This window comes from Orbicella faveolata, unplaced genomic scaffold (assembly GCF_042242905.1).
Source record: "Orbicella faveolata isolate gen_17 unplaced genomic scaffold, um_ofav_v1 contig_14, whole genome shotgun sequence".
Lineage (NCBI taxonomy): Eukaryota > Metazoa > Cnidaria > Anthozoa > Scleractinia > Merulinidae > Orbicella > Orbicella faveolata.
This window is the reverse complement of record NW_028301541.1, coordinates 18,184,375-18,211,494: the sequence shown is the minus strand read 5'-3', so window position 1 is coordinate 18,211,494 and position 27,120 is coordinate 18,184,375. Positions and strand designations below refer to the sequence as shown.

Genomic DNA, 27,120 nt, shown 5'->3' with positions numbered 1-27,120 from the left:
CCTGGCTACCAAGCTCGACCACAGACAGAAGAAAATACGAATCGAAGAATATGCTGGAAAAGTTACGAGGAAAAATGTTCTGTTGTGGTGTTCTTTTAACGTTGTCCGGTTGTTAAACAGTCAAGTAATAAATTGATGTCTTATCGCAGTAATGTTTCCAACAGCAGGCTATTTTCGGAGTACAAACTGCCCGTTCTTTGTCCATGGTTTGTGCCACCGGCCATTTTGCCATTTTCGACATAGTAAACCAGGTAGGCAGAGTTTTCGTAGCTCTTTAAACATGAAATTATTATATACGAAAATATTTTCTAACGGTATGAGAGTTGATGTTACACCTTCTTTTTGCTTAGGAAGTTGTGAATATATTTTAGAGTAGTAATATTAACTGACAGTTTTAGAGAATAATACCGAGTTATAATTAATTAAATTAATTAAAACTTAATAACTTTCAAGTCATAAGCTTATATTAGCTGTTCAGCTGCAATTTTGATTTAAATAAGTATAAGTTTGAGTGGCTATATAATCAGTTGCCAGTAAGTGGTGTGATTGTTAAATTATTTATTTACACTATAAGCTAATCAGAGAGTTGTAAATTAGTCTTGCGTTTAGGGGAAAATATTTCTTTTTATTATTATATTTGATTAGTCTTCTTAATTGACAAATTAAGCTTATACATCTGTAATTAGATTTGAACATCAATTATTATCTGTATGAAACACCACATTGAACGAACGTGGATTGAATGAGGTGAAATGATGAGGGCTAGGAACAAGGCAAAAAGTAACCAAAACTGAAAAACTGCTTTTCTTGTCACCAAAAATGGAAAACTGAATGCTAAAAAAGGGGGAAAAAAAAAATGCGGCAGATGTCAAAACTCGAAAAACAAGATGTCTTTAAAATGCAAAAATAAAAAAACCGATTTGAAAAATAACCAAAACATTACATTTACTTTAAAACTGAAAACCCTAATGCCTCTCTCTGAAACTTGCTAAACTATGACCACTGTAAGTATTTCTGACCTTCTGACCTATTGGACCCTATTAAAGTAAATTTCTGTCTCCTATGAGGTAAACTTGATAGTTATTATTGGCAGTGAAACACAAACCCATTGATTAAACAGAGTACGCATGTTTTTGGAAGGCAAAGTTACTTAATATATATAAGGTGCCTTCTCTATGGCTATTTGTATATACGTAGTGCATTTCTAATTGAAGGAAGAGGAACCTTCAGGAATAGCCACAAGTTGTATAAACAGTTCCTTTATGCCATTTTCTTTGAAAGATCTCCACAGTGAGATTAAATATCATTTTGTGATCTATATATTATTTGGAGTTACCCTTACATGTACACAGACTGATGAAGAAAAATTACTATTTAATATGATAGAAAAGAACAACTTTTACTGAGCAAGTTTATTTTCTTTAATTTAAAATAAACAGGACTGAAGACTTCAAAGAGCAAAATCTCACCTCATAAACATAATAGTCCTCTTGAAAGACACATTGTTAATAAAACCAAAACATCAAGTTCTGAAAGTTCTGCTGTAGACAATTTGCAAGATGCAGATAAAACCAGTACACCAGAAAACAAGACAAGCAAGTTGCAACCAGCTCAGGAGACTGGTAACAGCAATGACGACAAACTCCCTTCAAACACAACAACTGCAATTAAAGGTATTCTTAAAAGACCAAATGAAGAGATGACTGTTATTGATCAACAGTCAACTGTGGAAGAATCTTTGCCTAAAGACAACTTGGAACAAACGAAAGCCACAGTTACCTCAGATGTAACAACTGACAGCAATGTAGAGATGTTTGATCCAGATGACTCTGAGCAGCCCTTTGCTTCTCTTACTGATGAGGAGAAAAAGATTATAGGATTGACAGCCTGTCCACCAAGTGGGGAAAGCCGTAGCAATTTGGCTGCTTTAAAAAATACAGATTTGAAGTCTCTGGTGTCAAATTCTTCCACTTTGTTAAGTTTATACAGCAACACTTCAACTTGTATAAAATCATCTGAAAATAATACTGAAGATAAACCTGTTTCGAGCTATAATGAAGGTGATATCAAACCTGCAGATGCTTACAAGGCAGTAAAAGTTGAACAAGTTGAGGAGGATGATTCAAATGAAAGAGTAATTGATAACAATGTTAAGGTGAAGGAGGAGAGAGGTGAAATGTCCATAGACTCCAGACTTGACTGTTTTGGTGAGAGTCATGACCTCGCTGTCACTAAGGAGAAATCTAACAAATCTGATAAATCAAGAAAAAGGAAATCTGTTCCGCTTCAAATTTCAGATGATGGATGTCGAGATAAGACACTCTTGTTGGATGTCACTACAAAGAAAAGGAAATCCCAACAGTTGCCATGTCATGCTAATTGTTCTATTGACTCTCTGCCCATGAAGAGTGAAGAGGGTTGCAAAGCTATTAACAAGGATGAAGGTTGTGTTAATCAAGAAGCAACATTGCAACAATTTTTCACATCCGCTTCAAAGTCAGCTAAATCGGACAATTCTAGAAAATCAATTCTAAACAACAGTTCTCAACACTTAAAGGCACACAAAGCTGCTTTTGACAGCCCTGTTAAATTAGAAGAAAAATCTACCATTAAAAAGTCAATGAAAGAAAGTGTTCATCACCAGCCTAAGAAAAAGCACAACTTGTGTGAGACTGAAATTAATTTCTTTGGTCCCACTAAAAAAGCTCTTAAAACTGACAAAGAAGAAAAGCAAAAGAAAAGCAAAGAAAAAGTGATTCCAGTGAAGACTTTAAAAGCACACAAAACAGAGAAAAAAGGAACAGACAAGAGTAAAAGCGTACGGAAAATCGAACCAAAAATAAATACACCTATTCATATTTTGTCGAGTGATGAAAGTGATATGTCTAGTGCAGACAACCTGGATATGAATGCTGAAGAACACTGTTCCCTAAAGAGGATTTGGGATGATTTCGAATTACCAATACAAAATGACAGTATTCTGGAAGAGGATTCACAATCACCGGTTAAAAACCAGGCGCATGAATTGCCTAGGAGGAGGATGCCATCGACATCAAAAGAGACTAGTGTGGAAAAACAGCTATCAATGGCAAATGCATTAGGACTGGGGAAAAAGCAGCGTGTTGCGCACACATCCAGTCATGTAAGTAGAGTGGTATTTAGTGTCTGTAGACAAACTTCATTCTAAATCAAGTGCATCAAGCAGGGATGTCGTTTGAGCTCTGGAACTTGTTATTGACAGCTTTCATTGTCAGTGGTATTCAGCCATTAGCCATTAGCCAAAACGTTTTGAAATGAACTTCTTTACTGCGCCTTTCAATAACATGCAGACTCTAAAATTCAAAGCTCAACCGACAAATGCGTTTTTTGCTGCTGTTAATCAAATGTTCGGCAGCTCCTCCCAGCTTCTGACTATTGCCGAGCACACGGTAATCAAATCGTTGAGCACAGTTCAAACAATGAAACAGTGCTCAGCATTAGTTGGAAGCTGGGAGGAGCTGCTGAACATTTGATTGATTGTAGCAAAAAAAGCACTTGTTGGTTGAGCTTTGAGAGTCCGCATGTTATTGAAAGGTGCAGTAAGCTTCCTTGAGCTAACCAGGTCGGGAAAATTATTCTCACAGCCAGTCAATTTTCAGAGTGTCTGGCTTCTTGTTATTATCAATTTGATATAATATTGACAACCACGGTGAATTTCAAGTTTTATGGACACATGGAGTGGGCTGTTCTGTTGTTATTAAAATGTGGCACATAAAACTGACAAATTAAATAATGGTATACTATCTGCAAGATATTGTACATATAAAAAAAATTATAGATTTTTTATGTTACAGTTGCCGAGGAGATTATCATCAAATGCCAATCCAGTTAGGAGGTACCCTAAGACGCTCTCAGCCATACAGAAGAAGAATGAGTCTGTGGTAACCCCAGAAAGTTTGGTAAGAACTGTATTAAAAGAGCATTTAATTTTATTGTAATCATGTTTTGTATGCAAAGTACAATGGTACAGATTAATATTTATGTTGTCTTTTCTTAAATGTAAATAAGGCCAACTGAGATGTGAAGGTGAATTAATCAACATGACACGAGCGTGGGACAAAGAAAAATTCTGAGTCCCCTGTCGATTCCTGTCGGGGATGCAGAATTTTTCTTTGTCCCTCGCTCGTGTCATGTTGATTAATTCACCTTCACATTTCATTACCAAGCTTAAAATTCACCATCTTTATTAACTTATCAAGGTCAACTGAGTCACCATTTTTGTTGGTGAAGCAAATGGCAACAACAAGTAATTATGTTCTCAGACATTACATTGTGTTGAACTTTATTTAATCTGAATGTTTAAGTGTTAATAAAACCTAAAGGTGCATTAACGCAGCACAAAAGCATTCAAGAGAATGAGCCCATAAATCAGTTAGGAATTGTTCAATTTGTTCAAGAGATATTTTATTCATCTGCAAACTGACATTTATCATTGATGATTAAAACAATTATCACAGACAAAATGTTTGATCATAGTTTGGATTTTGTTGAAAATGGGCATTCACTGTAGTTTGGTAAGCTATTGTCCTATAATGGACTTTCATTTGCATCACTGAGCAATATTGTTGGGGATCATAGAATGCTGCTGTAGCTACACGTAATAGATAGAGAGGTCTAGAATCAGATCAACAGATCATTTTGCTTTGCAGGAAAGGCAATAAAATTCATAGTAAAGAGCTAGACCATTGATATTGCTGATGGTTGATAAATGTATGAATTTATTCCAAAGGAATCCTCTGTCAGTTCTGCGGTGAGCTACAGGCCTGCCAAACAAAGGGTGGCCCATGTCCTCAAGAGTAATACCCCTGCAGGATCCTTGCCGAGACCGAGGATTCCTGTGGAGTATGGTGCTAAGGTGCCTCAAAGTCAGCGGCAAAGGTACCTGGACAGGATTGTGGATGAGTACCTTAGAATATGCTCCACTGAGAAAGAAGCATTTGAAAAGGTAACTCCTAGCTGTTGGTAGTTAAGGAATAGATATACTGCCATTCCTTTGTTATTTTAAAGTTTTGAGCTAGCCTTGTGTTATTGGGCAAGATGCTTTTAGTTGTTATTAAAAGTGATGTTATGTACCTTTACAGTACCTCTCTCTAATTTGAAATTCCCTTAGAAGATAGATAACAGGAGGCTAAAAGCTGGGTAGCCCTGTTTTGAGAGTAGAAATGAAACTTCTAATTGCTTTGTCCTTTTGATAGGCATCTTAAACACAGATTTAACATGTAATTAGAGACAGTCACTGTTATTTATTATGCCTCTTTATTAGATACTATGTGCACCGTGATTGGCCAATTTAGTGGGGCGATATTCTACTATACACACATAGAGATACAATTGATGTCTTACTAACTCATCCTTTCATTCTGTTCTGTAAGTCTCGGATCCTTGTTTTTACCCCTTCAATTTATGGCCCACACAGTTTGTGCTTCCAGGGCCATAAATTGAAAGGGAAAAACATGGTTGGTAACTTATGGAGCAGACCTTGAACTTAGTAATTATTATAAGTAAGAGATATTTATTAACTTACTACGATTATCAGTTGAGTAAGGCACGAGGGAAGTTTGGTTACCAAGTTTTGGCCTTAAAATTATGGTGTTGTCATGGGCAACTTACCTCGTTTCCATTGGTAACAATATCAACAGCCATGCGTCACCTGTCGCGTTGCCTACAATTTAGCGTGTTTTGCTGCCAATGACGTCAAAGGCCGACAAGTTGCCAATGGATATGGAGCCAGTTGCTTGTGACAACAACACAATTTTTACATTTATTTAAAACTTGGTGACCAAACTTTCATCCCGCCTTACTCAAATGATAATCGTAGTAAGGTTGTGTTCTATTTGGATCAACCATTTCAACCACAACCAGTTTGGGTTGATACGGCTGACCAATCTCAATAGAACACTTTTCCAACCATTTCTGGTTGAAATGCAGCTGCAGTAACTCCTGGGAATAGTCCTTATGCGAGCTACAATCACATGATGTATTCATGCAAATGCTTTTTCAACTGTTTCAACCTGGTTTGCAGACTGTTGAAAAGGTTGATCAACCAAACCAACAAAAAATGGCTTTCCCCAGTTGAACACAAAAAAGCCCAACCAACCAGAAACAGTTGATCCCAATAGAATACAGGAGACAGGTCTAAGAGATTTAATATTTGATGTTCAGGCTGTAGACGAAGAGAAAGCATTGTATGACAGAAGCACAAGAAGACAAGTGTACTTGAATCTTTGTGTGAATGCAATTAAAAAACTGCGGGATATGACACAGCTGGAATCACCGTCACCAGTCAAAACTGAGACCGCAACACGGGTAGCTGTCACTAAGACATTGTCGTCAGGGGCAGTTGTTGTCAGTACAAAGAGTCCTGTAAATCAGGAAAAACCTGTTAGTCCAACTGAACAACTCACAGGTAAATGTTATGATTAAATTACTTATTTTACAATACCACTGTGGATTAACTGGCTACTTTTGCACTAACACCAGGGCTGTCAATAAGGGCTGTATCTGGTAACACCTGCTTCTGCTGTATGTATGTTTGATAGGTCCTTCATGGTGGTTTTACGGGTGAGCTTGCCTATAGTTGATACAATTCACCTAAAAGGTGACAAGATTCTTCTGAGTGTGAGGGTTAAGGTTACAGTTGACTCAAAACTTAATGACAGCCCTGAATCATATGACCACTATTAAATATTGAATTTTTGGTGCATGACCTGTGATACATGCCAAACTTTTAAATGGAGAATTACTCACCACACATAACTTTTCAAAAAGAGATTTAAGTATCAACTATGAATGTCCAATGTCTGCTCATGCCCCGATCGGTCTATAATCTATTGTTAGACCAATCACTGCATGAGCAGACATTGGACATTCACAGTTGATACATAAATCTTTTTTTAAAAAGTTATGTGTAGTGAGTAATTCTCCATTTAACAGTTTGGCATGTACCACAGGTCATGCACCAAAAATTCAATATTTAATAGTGGTCATATGATTCAGTCAGAGATATTTAACATCTCTGACTATTATCATCCTTCCACAAAACAATCTCTTTAACTGCAGTAATATATCAAACTAAGAAAGACTGTGTTTCACCATAAATTATTTTTAAACACTAAGAAGAGAATTAAAATATTACATGTAGCCAACTTCAAGGTGTTACTAGGAAGAATCTACTATTGTTGCAAAAATAGTTCCTGTTAGTTAGCTTGTTTGCCGGACAAAACACAAGAATACATAAAGGATCTCCTCTTCCACAACCCTAATCTGGGATTTTCACTTCGTTCCTGTGATCAAGCCTTTCTATCCGTGCCTAGAGGGAAATGCACTACATTTGGAGACCACGCCTTTTCTAGCTTGGGTTCATTTTTATGGAACAATTTGCCCTCGGCCATACGATCTAGCTTGTCTTTGGACATTTTTAAAAAACAATTGAAAACAAATCTTTTTAAAATCGCTTATGAAAATTGCTGTTTAGAATTTTTGTAAATCTTAGTTACATTAAGCCATTTTGTATTTTTGTATTTTTAGCACATTTTATGCTTTTTATAGATCTTTACTTTAGTTTGTTACCTTTTTTTATGTTAAGCACTTCCAAATATTTCATAGTGTTAGCGTCATATAAATGTATAACTATTAATTATTATTAACATGCAATTATTTCTTTTGATTCCTAATAAATTGTATTACAGAAGAGGTGATGTATGATTTTCTGTCCAAGTATCTAATGAGTGAAGAGGACTTAGTTGAGAATGGCTATCCACGACCATGTCCCTCAGCACCAGGAAAAGCTGTTTTCAAATGTAGAAAGGAGCAGCCTTCCAAAGACTGTAAGTATTTATTCTGTTTGTGATACTTTGAGGTTTATAATTCCTAGTAACAACAGCAAAGGCAATATAAACTAGGATCTAAGAAAGTAGGGTTAGGATCTAATTTGTTATAATTTGCTATTGTTCGCCTTGTGATTTTATCAATCTTAATAACTTGTATATTTTATTTTATTTGTTTTTAATCAATTATCTAATTGTAAAGCTCATTTGATCATGTATGTCATGGAAAATTGGGCTATAAAAGTTTTATTTATTATTATTGTTCTTGTTACTGTTCTTGTTCTTGTCATTGTCATTGTCATTGTCATTGTCATTGTCATTGTCATTGTCATTGTCATTGTCATTGTCATTGTCATTGTCATTGTCATTGTCATTGTTCTTGTTCTTGTTCGTGTTCTTGTTCTTGTTCTTGTTCTTGTTATTGTCATTAAAGTAATATGTGAGGAACAATATCAGTTTATACTTGTATAAACAAAGAAGCCTTTAATACCAAACAAAAAGGAAAATGTTTTGACCAGTTACTGTAGTTTTCACCCGGTAAGTTGCTATGGCAATGTCTCACAGTTGAAAATCTTTGACTACATGTATTTTAATATATGTTTCTGATTAATTTTTTTAATTGGCCATTTTCACTCTTTGAATCTCTTTTTAATTTGCTCTTTGTTATTAAGTTCTCTGTCAGTTATTGGTTGCAAAAGTACAAATTAAACTCAAGAGCATTGGGTTTTGGCAGTTACTTTATTATTTGATATCGTGTAATTAATATTCTAATTTTATAGTAATTCATTTAGTAAAGCAACTAGTGCCTATACTGTTCTTGAAGTTTACAGAGTTCCCATTAACACACAGGTGTGCATATTATACGCACAAAAAGTGAAAAGGATGCACAGTTTTTTGACAAAGTGCGTCCTTGGGACACAGGAAAAGAGTTCTGAAAATTTTAGTAATAGAGTGTGTTCAGTGTCATGTAATAGAAAATAAAATCAAAAACCATTCAGTGGATAAGGTCAAGAAATTGTGGTATTATAGACAATAAATAAAGAAGACAGTTCTCCAAGTTTGAGGTATGTGCGTTGTCCCAAAGTTGAGATATTCATCAAAATGTTCCGCACAAAATTATCAAACCTGGTATGGAGCCACCATGTTGGAGAACCTCCTTAGTCCTTCAATATGGTGGCCAGAAAATGGTGTAAACATCTGGAACTTACTTTGGCTATCTAGACAACTGATTATCTGAACCGAACCAAAAAACATTTACACAAGCACTTTTCCTAATACTTAAACTCCTAAAATGGCTAAAAGTCACAAGATAAGTGTATATTTTGTGACAAGAGCGATCTTAACTTCATGTCATGCTCTGCCATAACTCCGAAATTCAAATTGCGCTGGTTTCCAAACAAAGGATGCTATTGCGCTGGAAAGTTGTAAACAGATATAAATTTAGTACCTCTTATGCCTGATGAGGAGAAAACCTTTAGGGGCTCTTTAGTTCTGGATTTGAGAACTTGATGACGTCACGTGAACACGCTCTATAGGCAAAGGACCTCTTAAAGCAAAAAGAACCCCCAACTCTTTGGAGCTGGGGGTCCCAAGGACCCTTAACTATCAAAACTAGTGGGAACTGTGAGTTTATATTAGCAAAAAGCACTTATACAATAAAACTACTAGTGGGTGGTTTTAGATTGTTTTCGTTTTTCATCTTCAGAAATTGCCTCAGTCAGCCTCGTTTGGAAGAAAAAAAGGGTAATAATTAATAATAGGGGAGGGCACCTGGGAGAGTGGGGGCTTATTGCAAATTAAATCAAGTAGGTTATGACGATGAACTATCAATTGAGGCTAATCCTTAAAGCCCAACTTTAACAAACTGTGAAACAACTACAATCAGATACACTTGTAATTCTATTTGTCATCTTGAACAATCTTCCTTTTTCCTCAGCTTCACGGAGGATTTGCTGTCGTTGTGGCAAGCCTTTTGTGGTACTTGAAGATGGGAAGTACTTAACAAGAGAGGAATGTGTATATCATGCAGGGAAACTATTCCGAAAAAGAGGTGAAGATTTGTCTTGACAGTTTACGTCAGTCTTAAGAATTTGAAAGACATTCTTCTTGTACCATAAATCCTCAAATAAGCGCCCAGGGTGCTTATTTCAAATTTAGGAGAAGACGGGGGTGCTTATTCAAGGGGGGCACTTAATCGAGGGGGGGGGGTGCTTATTTAATTTTTCCCACTGACATGATCATTTTTTTAAATACATCATCTGCGTGCAAACAACAACATAAGCTGTTTATCGACATAAAAAGCTGGTCCTAAAGTTTAGATCGCAGCACAATTAGAAATTCACGTGGTCACAAACTGAGACAATATACAAATCTAGTACTACAAGACGAAAACTATACATCCTTTGCTGTCTCATTACTTGTCCACAAAATAGGGGGAGAGGAGGGGAGCGCTTATTTTAAATTTTGGCCGATAGGAGGGGCGCTTATTCAAAGGGGGCACTTATTCGAGGGGGGGTTCAAAGGGGGCACTTATTCAAGGGGGGGGCGCTAATTCGAGGATTTGCGGTATACTGTTTTCTTTCAGTCTTTGTAAAATAATGGCATTCAAAAGACAGTACACTGCATGGAGAACACAAAAATTAATCCAGCCCTAGGTCGTCAAAATTAATTTTTGGTCATATTAATTTAATACACATGTATGTAGGTATTAATAATGTACTGAGCCTTTAAGTTTTACTGTACATACCAGATAAATTAGATGGAATAATAGAGTGATCTTTGTCATTTCCTGATCTCAAGTGCTCAAGTGCAGGACTGTGGCATATTAATCTATTTCAAACCATGTTATGATATTAGAAACAATAGCTTGGCTTTTAATTGAGTGTTGTAAAAGCAAAACCAAAGAAATAAGTAAACCCTGGCCAATCACAAAGGACACAGACACTTCTTATCAGTGAATCAATCAAGACTGGAAACAAATTCATAATCATGTAGGGGATGTGAAAGCAGGGAAATGTCTGCAGGTGAGGCACTATTTGTTTTGGTTTTACTTCTGATTGGCTAATAAAGTAATGTCAGGTTTTTGTGCCACTCACTTAGTATAGGAATGTAAGACCAAAGCAAACACAAATTACGTTTGGTGTGGTGGTCTCATGGTTAGTGTGCTCGTCTCCAGATTGAGCGGTCCGGATTGAAGCCCTGACTGGGGACATTGTGTTGTGTCCTTGGACAAGACACTTTACTCTCACAGTGCCTCTCTCCACCCAGGTGTATAAATAGGTACTGGCAAATTTAATGCTGGGGGTAACCCTGCGATGGACTAGCATCCCATCCAGGGGGAGTAGAAATACTTATAGTTGCTTCATGCTAATGAAACCAGAGATAGTGCAGGCCTGGCTCGTATGCAAACTTTACCTACCTACTGAAGTGAAAACTGCTCTATAGATATTGATGTCTATAGGGTTAGGCTTTTAGTAGGGAAGTTTGTGGGGATCGAAAGCTCCTGAAAACAGACATTTCTGCATCTCTTGAGCAAGATTAATTTTAACAGTATATAAAGAGAGGCATCTCTGTTGATAAACTCAGGCTAGCTTGACAATATTATACAGGTATGTATTATTGACCTGAAATGAATCATTGCAGGAGAACCTATCACAAATTATTCCTGCTGCCAAGGAGATGCAGGTAGTCCTGGCTGCTGTGTTGGAAAGGTATTATTCAACTTGATTATTTTATTAAGCACTGTTGATATGCTGTACGTGTATTACTGCTCCTGATTAAAATAATGCTGTGTCTCAAATAAATGCCCCATAGATGATAATTTGAGGTACAATACTAGGTTTTATTTGGGGTCCAGCAGTAATTTAAACCTGACTGTATGTGAATGTTATCAGAAGCATATCACCTAGGTGATATGCTTCTGATATTATATACAGTGAAATCCCGATTTTTTTGAGCTTCCATGGGAAACGATAATTGGTTTGAAAAATTGGATAGTTTGAGAAATCCAAGTAAAATTACAGCGTTTGACCGAGGAGAGAAAACAACTTTTGGTTTGAGTTATTAGGAGGTTCGAAAAACTGAGGGTTCGACAAATCGGGACTCCGCTGTACTAGACAAATCTTTATGATAGGAAATTGGCCAGCGTGATCAATGCACTCTACACCCCAATGACTTCTTGCTCTAAGCAAGGTCTATATTTTACTGTTTTTTGTTAATGTTGTTTAGTTTAATTTTGCTTCAAAATTCATGAAATTCAGGTAGTAATGACCAAGAAATGAGTTGTCAAAAATGATGAAAACTTTATGTCAATAATAACATTAATGCAAGACCTTGGATTATTGCTGGGTAAATAAGGCCAAGTTTGAAATAACTGTAAGTAGTGCTCAGCATTTAATTAAGCAAATACTATGTAATATCAATATGTTAGACCAATTAATTTACATGTAAATATCGGAAAATACTCAGGCCAGTAGGATCAGGATTTTAGTAAAAACACTAATGATTATCACATTTACTACATCTGCACTGTTTTGTTCTTTGGGCTCGTTCTTGCATTCATGGTTGGAGAAAGCCCTTTACCCTTACTGCTTACCTTGGATTGGCTCTAACATTTTTTATCCATCCTCTTGACAGGTTCATGTGAGTGATAATGTGTACAACACAGATGGTTTCATGACTACCATAGTAAGTCCACTGACAGACCAACGAAAGAAGATCTTTTCCATGGACTGTGAAATGGCAAGTTTTCAAATCCATATTTCTGTGCTGTTAATAGTCTTGAATTTAAATTGTATAGTAATTTTTGAAAAAATGAATCTGTGAGTGAATTAGTTGTTTCACAGTCAATTCAAAGCAAACATGCATGTCACACAAAAAAATGTGCTCTCACTTTTTTCTCCCAAGTGAGACTCAAATATATGTACATGTACCTCTCCAAAATGTTGAATTTTGGGCCTTGGAAACATTAATCCAATCTTGAAATCTTGGAAGCCTCTATGATAAGTCACAAAGCCTCATTTTCTGGAGTTTCATTCTTTTTGGAGTCTTAAATCATTTAAGATTCATGATCATCAGTCCTTGTCACACCATGGGACTCATAAGGCCTTTATTCCAGTCTCGAATCATTACTCACCTTTCAATAACATGCGGACTCTAAAATTCAAAGCTCAACTGACAAATGCGTTTTTCACTACAGTCAATCAAATTTTTTGCGGCTCCTCCCAGCTTCTGACTACTGCTGAGCACTGTTTTGTTCTCTGAACTGTGCTCAACAATTTGATTACTGCACGCTTGGCAGTAGTCAGAAGCTGGAAGGAGCTGCTGAACATTTGATTGACGGTCACGAAAAATGCATTTGTCGGTTGAGCTTTGAATTTTAGAGTCCACGTGTTTTTGAAAGGCACAGTAAGCAAGGATCTCTGTCAGTGTCTTGGCAAGTCTTGCATTTTACCTATTTTCACCCCCAGTATGGAATTTTTGGGTTCATGAGGCCAGATGAATAAAGCATACAAAGACGGACATTTTTGGTAAATTTTGTATAATTTGTTGTATACTTTTAGTGCTACACTACTGCAGGTTTGGAACTGACTCGGATCACTGTTGTGAACTGGAATTTAGAGAGCGTGTATGATTCATTTGTTTTGCCTGAAAGAACTATTGTGGACTACAATACAAGGTACAGTAACATACTGACGTCTCAACAGGAGAGATGACGTCACGTTATAATTTGAAAGTCACGCAGTGCCTTTTTATATCTTTCTTGTACTTAAATCCCTTTTCCCTAAAGTTAATTCAATTTGGAACCTTTATGCATAAATTTAAGGAGGGTAGAAACAGGAGTTGTGATCCTGTTTCACGCACATATTTTAAACAAAATTCACCTTCCACAAAAGTCGAACCTCTCCATATGGAAACCTCTCCATACGGACACCTCTAACAAGGACAGTTTCCTATGAACTAACAAAGTTTTCATACATTTCCTCCAAAAACCTCTATAATACAGACCCTCTCTAATGCAGACAGTTTCCTATGTACTGACAAAATTCTCATACATTTCCTCTAAAAAATACCTCTATAATACGAACCCTCTCTAAAACGGACAACAGACACTAAATCTAGGCCCTAGGGAGCAAATTCATACAAATCTAACCTCTTTGTTATGGACACTCCAGGGACCAGGTGTCAATAATTTGCAGTAGTATTTCGTTTTGTTCCAAAATCTTTTGTACAGCATGTAACTGAGAAGTACAATAAAGTTTATCACTTTAGATTCAGAAATTCACAAGACACTCACTTTTGGACCTGATTTTAGTTACTCAGCACTCTAAACTGTCAGTGGAGACTTGAAAGTGACGTCATCATAGTGGCCTCTCCAATACCGACAGCTCGCTAATATGGACACTTCACTCTGTCCCTTCTGTGTCCGTATTAGATAGGTTCAACTGTATACTTTTAGCTACTTTAATTTTAACAATGGTTTTTTTTCATGAATTCACATAAATCACATAATTATGTCTTTTACTGTCTTGCTTTTCATGTGTCACACTAATTTTTTTCACTGATCATCATGTGCCACGCATACATGTAAACCCTGTAGTAATGGTAAGGTAATACAGTGTAATGATTACTGCACTGAACTCTGGTTCAAGCAGTCTAGGTTTCAGCCCTAGTCAGGGTCCTTGTATTCCTGGCAAGGCACTAATTCTCACTGAGTGTCTCTTGATCTTGTTAAATAGGAGTGTAAAATGAGCACTGGTGAATTTAATGCTGGGTTGACCCTGTGGTGATCTAGAATCCCAAAAGTAGATATACTCCTAGACACTTCTTGCTACAGAAGGGCTAGATGCTTGTAATTCAGTTTGCACAATGTTCTCTGTTTGTTTTAGGTTCAGTGGAGTAACAGCAGAGTCATTACGTGGTGTGACAACAACTATCCATGAAGTACAAGCAGTGCTTTTAAGCATGATTCACAGGGACACTATATTGGTTGGTCATAGCTTGGAGAGTGACCTCAAAGCAACTAAGGTACCTAGTACAAATAATTTGTATCTAATATGTGGGGGAGGGCAGAGGGTCAGAACCTCCCACTTTCCGTACCCTGCTCTCCCGCCTCCTGTACCTTTATCTCGTGACTCCCATACTTGTCCATCTTGTTCCCATCCCCTGTAAATAAGGAGACTCAAAACACGTCCTTGTCATATAGCTGCGCAATCCTTAGGCGTTTCTTTCCCTTTTTTCCTTTGTTTTCAGACTTGCTCCTGTTACTCACGTCTTTTGACAGCTTAAGTGACAACATTGCATGACCTATGATGTAACCACCGTAAAAGGGTTTCCAATTTTACTTGAAGTAGGCCTCAGTCTTTCAGCCCCAGGGCAAATTTTCATTTTTCCATCAGTCAAGAAGTCTCAAAATAAGTCAAATGTAAGTCAAAAAACATTTTGGGTTCTTGTTTTTGAAAGTATTTTAATGCTTAATATTAAATGATTCCCACCTTCTTAGAACTCCTGCTTCACGCCCTTTCCTCTCCTGCCCCCTATTTTCCTGGGCTCCCACCCCCTGTCCCCCCAACTAATATTATATAACATGAGCAGTAAGGGTTTGCTTGAATAAAGCTTTGCCCGAGTGACAGCCAGTTGTCAGATAGATCTATCAATCAAAGCAAGGCAAACCATGGTGGGATGTACAGTACAGCCATCAGCAGTGTCTTGTCAACTAAAATTTGATATCACTGGCTACCTTTGAACAGAGTTTCATTCATGGTCGCACTTTTTAAGGAGCACTACTTTTTCACTCTGAGAAATTTAATAGCAATTGCTTCTGTAGGGGAGATGATACTTTTGGAACTTTATTGTATCACAGTTCAGTTACTGTTATAGTTTTAATAGTCTACCAGTACCGGTATATCAAAAGTTTACATTTTGTCTTCCCAGTTAATTCACAGTAAAGTGGTGGATACTTCTGTGGTATTTCCTCACCGACTGGGCCTTCCATACAAGAGAGCACTGCGTAACCTCATGGCAGAACATCTGAAGAAGATTATTCAGGATAGCGGTATGTAGTGATGTGTTACAGTGGCACCTCCTCAGGACCAGAAAAAGTGTCCACTTAAAGAAGGGAGGTTAAAATGCAGTGATTGTACATGGCTGGAAACATTGCTAAGTTTCAGCTTATGGGAGATGTCCGTTAGCAGAGATTGGACTGTTGTTAGAATCTGGGGACTTCAAAGTCCACACTGCTCAATTTGAAACTTTTTAAGGAAGTGTACAAACAACAGACAAGCAGGACTGTCGTTAAGGGCTGTAACCCGTAACACATGTTATGGCTGAGTATGCTACATTTTCTGTTGATGCTAGGGGTGAAATTGCCTTTTGTTGATAGAATTCACCCACAAAGTAACAATTTTGTTACGGATGTGGAGAACAAGGCTACAAGTGACTCAACACCTAATGACAGCCCCGGGCAAGTAACACATTGGTCCAAGTTCTGGAACATTTGTTTTACTTTTGCATTTCAGTTGATGGTCATGACAGTCATGAGGATGCAGCAGCATGCTTAGAACTGATGAGATGGAAGGTTAAAGAAGACATGAAAAAGACAACAAGACACAGGCCCCCACGCCATGCGCTATAAGTAACAGTCATAAATATAATGTGCAGCACTATCTTATGAGGTACCCTGTGCAAAGGCATTACAAATTCCCAGCACTAGTCTGAGTAAAGTTTCCTTACTCAATTCCTCTCCTGTTCAAGGGACTTTGTCTTATGATCTCCACGCCTCTCTAGCCCAATACCCAGAGTTTGGCCTGAGGGATGGAAAGCTACAAGAACTAAGGGATGTAACCCCATCCCTCTTTGTTTGGGCAGGGATGTAAACCCCCCAGGTTTTAGGTTGAGGGATTATGACTACAAGAATTTGGGCTGAAGGATGTTAAAACCCCTCCTACTTTGTTTGGGTGGGGAATGTAACCCCCCAGGTCTTAAGTTGAGGGATAATGACTACAAGCAATAAATAAATATGACACAAACCAAAATTCATGCAACCATTTTTTATTGCATTTAAAAATATCAGATGCAACTGGTCAGACCTCTTGAGAAACCTGAAAAAAAAGAAAGAAAAAACCATTGTCTTGTTAAAGACTTCGCCATGCCACTTAATACTTTAAGCTTTAAGTTTATTTACTCAGGAAACGGTCTTTTGGCAAAAGGAGGCAAAGAACATTCATTGGACATTGGCTTTCTTGTTCAAGGTTCGACATAACAGTGATTGCAATTTTGTCTTTAGAATTTCAGGGTTTCGCATGCCTTTAGGTTATAAAAAAGTATTAGATGTGTATTTAAATAATATTAATTGTTAGTCAAATATAACAAGTACACAGCACGTTTGTTGTCGACCTCGTTCCCAGGGTCTCTCTCTCACCGTGGGGAGAGAGATACCCGGGGAATGAGGTTGGTTTGTTGTTACTAATATTTACAATATTAGACTCAGGAAGCTTGAGGTTTCTGTCTGTTATTGAGCTAAGAATCAAATTATTAGCAGTACTGCAAGCCAGGAGTCTAATTGCTGTTATTAGCACACCCAGTAGCTGACCTATTAAACAGAGAAAGTTGTTATGACTTGTTTAATAGTTTTGTTGAGTTATGTATCTTGCTACCTCTGTAGCCAATGAGATGTCAAGTTTGCTGATGGTCAGTTACTGGATTATGCTAATAAAAACATATTATTATTATCCCTTCCCCATATTTTGTGTTCTCAACCTAAAAATAAACCATCAAGTACTATTTAATACTATATCAAGGAAATAAAAGAATTTAATGGTAAAATAAAGTGACTCCTTTGTTCTTCATGCAAATTTAATAAGTAAATCTTAAGTAATCAGATACAGTGTATTCACACATAAGCCTAACTTGCTACCTCGCTACAGTGTCTACTGAATTACTTGTAATTTTTGTAAAATTTTCACCTAGGGAATAAATAAATTAAAATAATTTAAAAAAACCCTGGACCACCTAAACATTTTACTCAATAATTTTTTTTTGAGCCTCTAGACAAACAAGTCTAAGGCTGTTTTTTTTTCTGGTGATTCAAGCAAGAAAGTTGTTTTGCATTAAAGCACAAAATAAAGTGAAGGCAACGTTATAGCATAAGTTCAAACATGTTCCTTGTGCCATCCAGAAGAATTGAAGCACAAAATAACACTTCAATGCTTTTGGTTTACTCATGCTACCATTAATTATAATCCATCAAATATTTTCACTCACGTGCAATTGGTCTAAACACTTCACGTAACCAAATATTCCCCAACTAAAACTGGGGAATATTCGAGAATATTCCCCAATTTTCAAAACTGAAGAATAACATAACCAACAGCCTCCCTTTGGGGCGAAAATATGCTGGGATATTTGTCCTTGGACATTATCTGTTCCTAGAAACTCACAGTTTTCCGAGAGCGTACCACAAGGAAATGGAGGCTATTGTTTATATATATCTGTTTTGATAATATTTACCTTTAATTGTCATTCCAATTTTGTATTTATTATTTTCCCTGAAGAAGAGAATCTGGTACCTGAAAATGACAAATTTTACACACTACATTAAGATACTGAACAGTCAGATGCTCCTCATAACTCAATAATAACCTATTGCCCAAGTTAATTTTTGACGCATATTTTTATTCAAACACTAACCCACTTTCTCAAACTCATTTTTATTTAATAATTCATCACGTGTAAGCAAAGGAAATCATGCGCGTGATGGTGTGTGGATATCTGATCTCAATTGGCATAGATTTTTACGATTTTATTTCTCCATTTTCTCCTCAGTTTTAGTTTCGATTGAGAAGATATATCAAACACTCAAGACAGTGTTTGACCACATTTCCAAACACCTCAAAGTTTGTCAAAAGCACTATGCTCCATGTTGTATTTTCAACTCTCTTCTCGGTGTTTGGAGATGTGGTCAAACATGGTCTTTCGTGTTTGACATATTACATCCAGAACTAGAAATAGTAAATACTTTTTTTGGAGTTTGTGTGAGGAAAATCCTAACAATTAATGGTACATTTTTATGTTAACCTTAAAGATGACTGCACATTAAATTATAGTTGCTTAAATATTGTTCTTAGCATAATGCCACTCACTGCTTCTTTGAGTGCCTTGTCCAAATCCTCAATCAAGTCTTCAGTATCTTCAAGTCCCACAGACAAACGAATCTGGAAGATAGTTAAGATAGTTGTAACACCATTGCTACACAAAAATTAAACAAGTTGGACACTTGATGGGCTACTCTTGTAAATGTCACTGTCCAACAGTCACATTTGTCATATTAAAACTCACCAGAGTGTCTGATATTCCTAATGCTATTCTCTGATCTTTTGGAACAGATGCATGAGTCATGATCGCCCTACAAAGATAAATGGGGTCAATGTTGTAAGAATGTTACATAACCTATCACGTGAGATTAGTATCCCTGACTGAATAAATTTAAGCAAATCAAGACAATACATTAATAGGAGGGTTTGTGCTGTAAACAAGTGCACACAAATGCTTCTGCCTTCATAACACGAAACTTACGGTAATTCTGTCAGGCTCTCAAAACCACCAAGACTCTCAGCAAGAGTAAATAACTGAAAAAAGAAAACAATTGATTCATAATCACTGCATTTGCTTGACATGGCAACTAGGGAGTAAGTCAGAATTATTTATTGTGGCTCATGGCTTGAAAATCATACTGCAAAATGTGAATACAATGTGGTGTCAAATAGTAGCACATATATTACATTAGACTTTGTAAATCATTCCTAAAATTTACACCCACCAATATCTTCGCTAAAGTTACTCAAAACACCTCCTTGCAGGTGACATGACTAGCCCCCAACCCCCATTCCCAAATAACCACCTCTTCCACAGGACTGTCATGACGTTTTCAGTCACCTGTAGCCTTGATCCTCTATCAAGTATACTCAGCCATAACAGGTGTTACGGGTTACGACCCTTTGACAGCCTTGTTAGAATAAATATTTAAAATGAGTGCCCCAGACCTTAAGTCAAAAACACCTGGTATTTTCCCCTTTTATTTCTGAGAAACCTAAAATTTTAGCAAACCCGAAGCATAGACACTTCCATGATGAACCATTATAGGCATGTATGTAGCCATTCATGACTACATGGTGGATTTAGGGAGGGGGAGGGTTGGATTGGGTGGCTAGCCACCCCATTTGGATGAGCAAAACATTAACAAATTTGAAAATGGTTGTGAATATTATGGCAGAAAGAAAGGCCAACTCTCTAGACAGGTACCTCATTTTAATGTCTACTTTGTGGCATGCTGGTATTTTTCAATTAGGCTCCAGTTCTCAAATTGCAACATTTTGGGAACATACTCCATTGATTCTGCAACCCCAAGGTATGAGCCACCCCCCTTTCAAAACTCCTGGATTCCCCCCCCCCCCCCCCCATACAGTACATGTACTTGTCTCTGATTTAGCATTATAGGCCCACAATGCTTACAAAATGTAGCTGCATTAACAGTGTGCATGATAAGAGATATTATACAGCACAATAGGGTTGCATTGTGTGCACATTGACAATGGAGAATTGTGAGAATGCAATATGTGCAAAGAGCTCTGCAGCTAATCACTTCTGTGGCGCATTAGCTTGTCTTTCAGGCTTTGATGATTGTATACCATCTATGACAATTAATACAACTAAATGATTATTGCAGCCCCAATATTTGTTCCTCAATGGCGACAACAATTATCTGCCTTCCTACATCAGATAAATAGCAATTTTAATTATTGGAATAGGCTCTCTTGGTGGCTTATAGGAAATAAATCTGAACCTCTTGCCATTATATTCACAGAATTTCCAGCTTCAAATAAATGACCCATCTCTGCTTCGTTGACTCTTTCCCGTTCGTGCAATTCCTATTGGTCCTTTTCTTCTTTTAATTATATTGTAATTTTGTGACCAATAAAGTTGATAGACTAGACTAGACTCTTAATTTGAAAGAAATCAGCAGAAGTACCAATTCATAATCCTTCCAAACCATCCTGTTGTTATGATGTTGTTTCATGAAGAGTTAACTAGTAAGTTATACCTCAGATGATTTGAAAAATTGTTTGGCATTCTCTATATCTCCCTTGATGAAAAAGGTCACCATTCCACCAAAGCCTGTCATCTGTCTTTTAGCAAGTTCATGCTGGGGAAAAGATTCCAGACCTGACAAAACAAAATTTTGTAAAGTGTTGACACAGTTGTAGATACAAAAGAGTGAAGAATTGAAAATTGAGAAGAAAAGCTGATTAATCATATCATGGACTTCTACTCCTAAAACAATGCCCCTTATCAATATACCCCTGAACATGGCAACCTATCCCCCTTCCTCCTCCTCCTCCTCCCCCAATCCTTGGCAGACACTGTACCTGGATACACCACCTTCTCCACCCTGGGGTTCTGCTCCAGAAATTTAGCCACAGCCATAGCATTGACTTGATGTTGCCGCATGCGTAGATGAAGAGTCTTAAGCCCACGGTTAGCAAGGTAGCAGTCAAAAGGACTAGGGACTGGACCAATAGCTGATTGAATCAAAAGACAGTTTATTGTAAGTTAGTGTATCAACCAATACGTACTACATGTTTTAATCTTCAGGTCTAAACCTCTATCCTTCCAGTAGCTTTAGAATAAACAGCATTATCATTTGATGTATTTTTTTCTTCCTTTCCATTGCCTGAGAGCCCACCACGTGACCTTCAAATAGCTGCCTACAAATAATGGTCTGCTCATGCGTAGTACCGTCTAATAATTGATCTGCTCACCACTTAGAAATCACAATATTTTGCTCAACCTCGTCCAGTAATAACTATTAACAGTTAAAAATTACCACTGACAGCTATTTTTCATCAACAAATGTGCTCACTGAGGTCCTACCAATACTCCTATCTAAATTAATTGAAGAAAGCATTAGCCATGAAGGCTTTTAATTTTCTGAGCAAACCCTACAGTCAAAAGCGTTAAAGTGTTACAAGGTTGGGGTTAACCTCTAAAACACTATCATGGTATTGTTTCTTAGTGTAATAGTTTTGTTATATACTGCATGGTTTTAAAATAATGCAAAACAGTACATTGATAGTGCCTAATAATTAAGCCCATCCATGAATATAAGATTATGAGTGTTATCTTAATTTCTAAAATGAAGTAATCCATATGTGTAATAAGTGTATGTGTGGTAATTAAGTCTGAATGAAACAATTTTACAGAGTATCAAAATGAAATGAGACAACAGACAAATTAAACTCAATGAGTCTACAGACTTACAGTTCTGCAGAAACCTCAGCCTGTTGCAGAGTTCTTCATTATTGGTACAAATCACTCCCATTACAGTGTCAGAATGACCTGAAAAAAGCACAGTGTGATCGGTGAGTTGGGAAGATACAAAGAGTTCTCTTTTGGTAAATATGGATACAGTGGAAATTCAGGGACGAGGATTTCGTTATATCGAGGTTTGTTATATCAAAGTTCTGTTCCATACATTTTACTGTTACTAACTTTGGTCAGGCTAAAGAATGTTGTTCGTTATACCAACGACTTTGTTATAAAGAGGTTCGTTAAATCAAGGTTCCACTGTAGTAACTGATATAATCGATTACAAAACAAACTGAATTCCAACAAAGTTGTGTCGGTACTTTTCTGTCATTTCAAACAAGACTTTTGGATTTTTTTGATATCTTTTGACACAGTGTGTGGGTGTTATCCATTTTTGGGGAGTTGATGAGAAGTCTCTTTAGACAATAATAATAATAATTAAATAAATAATAATTAACAATTATGGGTCAAAATGTTGCTGTTCCAAACATGGACAGTTGGTGTACTATAGTGGCTGGTAAAAGGAAACATTCATATACCATTCATATACTTTGTGACTGAGTGCATGACAAAATCGGCCCCAAGAGACAAAGGTCTCTGCAAAAGAATATATTTCATTATTTAAAACTACAATATAATGGTATAATTTACTTGGACTAAACTTGAATTCCTTCTAAGAAGAGCATTATATCTGTACAATATGTCAACATGATCAATTATTTACATATTACCAGTTTATTCATTGATAAAAGCAACTTCCCCCAATGTTTTGGAGAAAACTTTTTTCTGGTCTGTATGTACATAGTGATACATAAATATGGTGCTCCATTTTAGAAGCCCAAGGGGTAACTAAATTAAGTTAGAAAAACAAACTATAGACAAGCTAATTAATGGGCGACTAGAACATGCAATCATCCTTCTTAATTTTACAATCCCAATTTTACCTAGAGCTTTATTTTTACCACCCCCAAACATAGCTTATTCAGACAATTCATGCACGCCTTGCATGTCTACATGTATGGTTATAGCATTACAAAATAATATATGCCACCTACAGATATCACTCAAACATACCATACCTGGAAATATGATGACATGAATGTGTTGTCCACCACTAAAAACACTCCCTAGAATATTATTTTCGATATTGACTGTTAGTTATGGATAGAGCTAAAATATGCTAAATACAAGCATGATCATAAACTCAAGACTATAACTTCCACAAAACATACCTCATGTTGGTGGACTATGTCTGCAGCTCCTTGAATGTCAGCAAGTTTCAGTAAAGGGTTAGTTGGTGTCTCAATCCACACCATCTGTATTTAAATGAAATTACATGTAGAAAAATATATTTATGTCTTCTTAAACTGGAAATTAATCTGTGCCTTCAAGCACAGACCAACCAAAGAAACAGAATTTATCTGGAGTGACTATAATTAAGTATCATTCGCACATACTGTGTGCAAAGGGCGAAGTTTAGTTCTTTGCACACACTGTGTACCAAATATTGATATATGAACAATAACCTCCATTTGGCATGAAAATATGCTAGGATATTTGTCTGCAGACATTATCTGTTCCGAGAAGCAAACAGTTTTCTGAGGGCATAGCTTGAGGAAAACTGTGAGCTTTGAGGAACAGATAACGTCCAAGGACAACTATCCTATCATATTTTTGCGCCAAATGGAGGCTATTGTGTTTATTATCCTTCAAATCCTTTTTGCAACACACACAGTTTGAAAATTGGAGAATATTCTTGGATATTCCCCAGACCAATCACACGCGAGCGAAAATATTTGATGGATTATAATAAATGGCATACTAATTGAAAGCAAGCAATCCATACCTTGGTGTTTGGTTTGATAGCACTCTTTAGTTTACTCAAATCAGTGGCATCTACAAATGATATTTCTATTCCCATCTGTGTGGCAACCACTCTTGAAAAATACCTGTTGGTACCTAATAATAAAATAGCAACAATTATTATCCCTGCAATTAAATTTACTAAAAATCATATTGTTTGTATCTGTTGCTAATAAGTAATAATGTATCGTTGATTTGTCGATTTACATTGAACATTATAATGACCACTTCTCATTCATTAACATATTAAAAGTGGTCATGGGTTAATGTTGAAAGAGTTTACACCATTCATTTTTACACCTTCACATATCTGACACAGTCAACCATCACAGAGTTACCCCCAACATTAAAGAGGCCCCTTTTGGGGGTTTTAGGGACACAGGGTGTTCAACTGTATCAGGAGCCCATCACCCAGAGCCTCCATGTGTATTATAACCCAGAGTCGACCCTTTCCTGTATCATTCTATTTTTAGAACTGTAATTACCACGGGGGTCTCTTAGTTTTCTCATGAAATATCTTGTTTCTGCAAATAAAATGCAAATTAGTGGCCAAAAGGGATCCTAGTCTTTGTTGTGACAAAAAATGGTCTCAGCTTGGGTAACTGATTGGCTATTAAAAAGGGGTTGTGTAAAAACTCCAAGAAGAGCTGTTTCTAAAATATTACAGGAAAGGGTTGACTCACAGGGTTAGTATAGTAGATAGAGGCTCCGGGTAATGGGCTCCCGACTGCATACATATTCAGCTAAAAAAAATTAATGGGATACAGGTAGTTCAGATAAAATTTGAGTAGGAAAATTGCTAAATTTTGTAACTGTAATTTATATACTAAATAAATATGGTATATTTACATGTAGGCCAAAAATTAATGAGATGTAGGATACTCAGACCTCTCTCTAATGGGGCATTAATAAATTCAAGGTAGCCTGCAAACAGGCTCCCAGTTGGAGGAGCAAGCACAGGAAAAATTTGGCGCAAAGCGCTGCTCGGCACGTCGTGCCGAATTTTTGCTGCAATTGCTCCTCCAACTGGGAGCCTGTTTGCAGGCTAAATTCAAGGTATCCATTTATACATGTAGGAGGAGAAAGACTTTGTGAGCGAATTGTCTTGCTGAAGTTACCCTGAGGGGTACTTTCGTAAATATTGGATAGGTGTGTGCCGTGAAGGGTCTTGAAGCCTGACCCTATTTAAGGATGAAAGATATGAAAAATGAGACCTTATTTAAGGTGCAAACCAAAAACATGACATCCTATAGAAGGGAAAAACAAAAACCAAGCATAGCCGTGGACGCTTCAACTTTATTTAGTTTCTGTAACATAAGAAGTATACGAATAGTTCAGTTTTAACAGATCATTTGTTTTTCACTTAGCTGGCATTTATGCACTGCAATTTTAGCTGATACAATTTAGGTACACTCTATCTAAGGATCAAATCTGGACCTCAATGCCAACAGGGACAAAAATGATACCCTATTTAAGGATTGACAACCTCAAAAACCCTACCCTATCTTGTGGCACATACCTATATAGTCCACATATGGGAATACGCCACCCCCCCCCCCCCCCCCCCACCCCCAGGGCTGAAACACACGGCATAATGACCCCTGGCAGAGCTAGAATCCAGAATGCCCAATTCAGTACACTTATCAGGTCACTACACTTCTCCTGGCCTCAATAGATTTTGTCATTACAATTTGTCATGTACCTCCATAAACATCATCCATACAAACGATGTGTTCACCACTCTTCACTAGGTGAGTCAACAACATGGTCGCTGATAAACCAGATGCAGCCGCCAAACCTGAGAGTAGAAAGCAATTATAACAGGGTTACTGACTGAGCTTGTTTGGCAAAGATGGCTGGATATTGGTCAAGTTCATTTTGTGCATTTCTGAATTGAGATGTCAGTTGAGATCCATAAATCACACAAAAGAACAACTTCATTATCCAGCATTTTTAACCAAACAAGCTTGGGAAATAAAAGATTTATCATATGGCATAAAAACATAACATGTCTCTTACGGGGCACAGAAAGTAAGATGCCCCAAATTATGCCCTATCATTGCATGGGATTTTTCCGTTCATGTGGCCTGCTTTCAGTCAACAAGTCAGACAACCCCCCCTCCCCCCCCCCCCCCTTACCCCCTCACACCAGGTCAATGATTACAAGGGTACAGTAACGGAATCAAATTCTTGGAGTGTTAAATATTAGATGTTAATTTGTTCAAGAAAAGTAATATATATAGGGACGTCCGTCAAAAGCCGTGGCAACTAACTAGGAGTAAAGTGCGCAAGTTATTTGTAACGAATAACACGTGGCGTATTGGCTAATTATTTTAACTTCTCACCATGTTTCGCGCCCTCTAGAGCCGCCACGCACGCCTCAAAACAATTCCTTGTTGGGTTTCCAGATCGCGAGTAGTCAAATCCCTAAAAGACACAAAATCAGAGAAAACACACAGAGATGTTCATAAATGGATAGTGCATGTACACAGATCGATGTACGATGTAAAGTTACGTAAGTTAGATAATCAAATAAGCGCCGCTGACAAGTTAATCATCGTAAAGATGTACAAACTCACTCGATAAACCCCAGGGGCATCTTGTTTAAACGTCGTGGACATTGAGATCGGCGGTACAACTGCCCTTGAATTCCATTGCTCGGGTTCTTGGCCGGCATGAATCGCTAAGGTACCGAAATGCGGAAAAGGTTCGAGCTTCTTTTGTCCCGATTCGTTCGCCATCTTGGAAGAGGAGGAGAGAAAGGCCCGGGGCAAGAGATGATGACATAGCACTCGCGACAGCGCTCTTTGATGCAAAGTTTTTGCCATTCTTGTTTTGTGCTCTCAGAGTAAATATTTAGAAAGATGCCGAGTCAGTAAAGGAGCTGACACGATTCTCATCTTGTCAAAACTCAAATTTCAAACTTTTTGGAATCGATAAACGCAATAAACAGAATCAAAAGACAAACAGCCACGTCCCCCAGACATTCCCCCACACACTCCCCTACATTTTTTAAACCACGTGCGCTGTG

The 27,120-nt window shown here is 37.2% G+C and overlaps 2 protein-coding genes across 3 annotated transcripts; one reads left to right on the top strand and one right to left on the bottom strand.

The window, feature by feature from the left end:
- The first annotated feature begins 9 nt into the window (after positions 1–9).
- LOC110064509 (uncharacterized) lies at positions 10–17,691 on the top strand. 2 transcript variants are annotated; one of them, XR_016206450.1, is made up of 13 exons: positions 10–251; positions 1,440–3,142; positions 3,834–3,938; positions 4,769–4,984; positions 6,202–6,445; positions 7,728–7,865; positions 9,802–9,915; positions 11,508–11,575; positions 12,501–12,605; positions 13,427–13,542; positions 14,753–14,891; positions 15,117–15,288; positions 15,798–15,896. XR_016206450.1 is itself a non-coding variant. In XM_020771567.2 (13 exons), exons 1-13 carry the CDS (start codon positions 152–154, stop codon positions 16,495–16,497), a joined length of 3,285 nt encoding a protein of 1,094 aa, XP_020627226.1. In that variant the 5' UTR covers positions 10–151; the 3' UTR covers positions 16,498–17,691. The 2 variants fall into 2 exon arrangements, 1 of the variants encoding a protein (XP_020627226.1); XM_020771567.2 differs by lacking the exon at positions 15,117–15,288 and adding an exon at positions 16,382–17,691 and having other exon boundaries at positions 15,798–15,918.
- On the bottom strand, positions 16,898–27,034 carry LOC110064515 (cystathionine gamma-lyase-like). The gene is made up of 15 exons (XM_089286825.1): positions 26,669–27,034; positions 26,435–26,516; positions 25,792–25,887; positions 24,073–24,185; positions 23,459–23,542; positions 23,306–23,353; positions 22,766–22,823; positions 22,179–22,256; positions 21,287–21,439; positions 20,962–21,083; positions 19,437–19,489; positions 19,200–19,266; positions 19,004–19,075; positions 18,372–18,430; positions 16,898–16,963 (listed from the first exon to the last, which is right to left on the bottom strand). Exons 1-14 carry the CDS (start codon positions 26,915–26,917, stop codon positions 18,401–18,403), a joined length of 1,305 nt encoding a protein of 434 aa, XP_089142951.1. The 5' UTR covers positions 26,918–27,034; the 3' UTR covers positions 16,898–16,963; positions 18,372–18,400.
- Between the last annotated feature and the right edge of the window lie 86 nt (positions 27,035–27,120).

Bases quoted from the DNA above. Each gene is read 5' to 3' on its own strand.
- LOC110064509 (XM_020771567.2), top strand. From the start codon at position 152: ATGTTTCCAACAGCAGGCTATTTTCGGAGTACAAACTGCCCGTTCTTT. The intron at 252-1,439 runs GTAGGCAGAGTT...TAAAATAAACAG, and splicing joins TTTTCGACATAGTAAACCAG to GACTGAAGACTTCAAAGAGC. The intron at 4,985-6,201 runs GTAACTCCTAGC...TTTGATGTTCAG, and splicing joins AGAAAGAAGCATTTGAAAAG to GCTGTAGACGAAGAGAAAGC.
- LOC110064515 (XM_089286825.1), bottom strand. From the start codon at position 26,917: ATGGCAAAAACTTTGCATCAAAGAGCGCTGTCGCGAGTGCTATGTCAT. The intron at 26,517-26,668 runs GTGAGTTTGTAC...TGTGTCTTTTAG, and splicing joins ATGCCCCTGGGGTTTATCGA to GGATTTGACTACTCGCGATC. The intron at 25,888-26,434 runs GTGAGAAGTTAA...TTCTACTCTCAG, and splicing joins TCTAGAGGGCGCGAAACATG to GTTTGGCGGCTGCATCTGGT.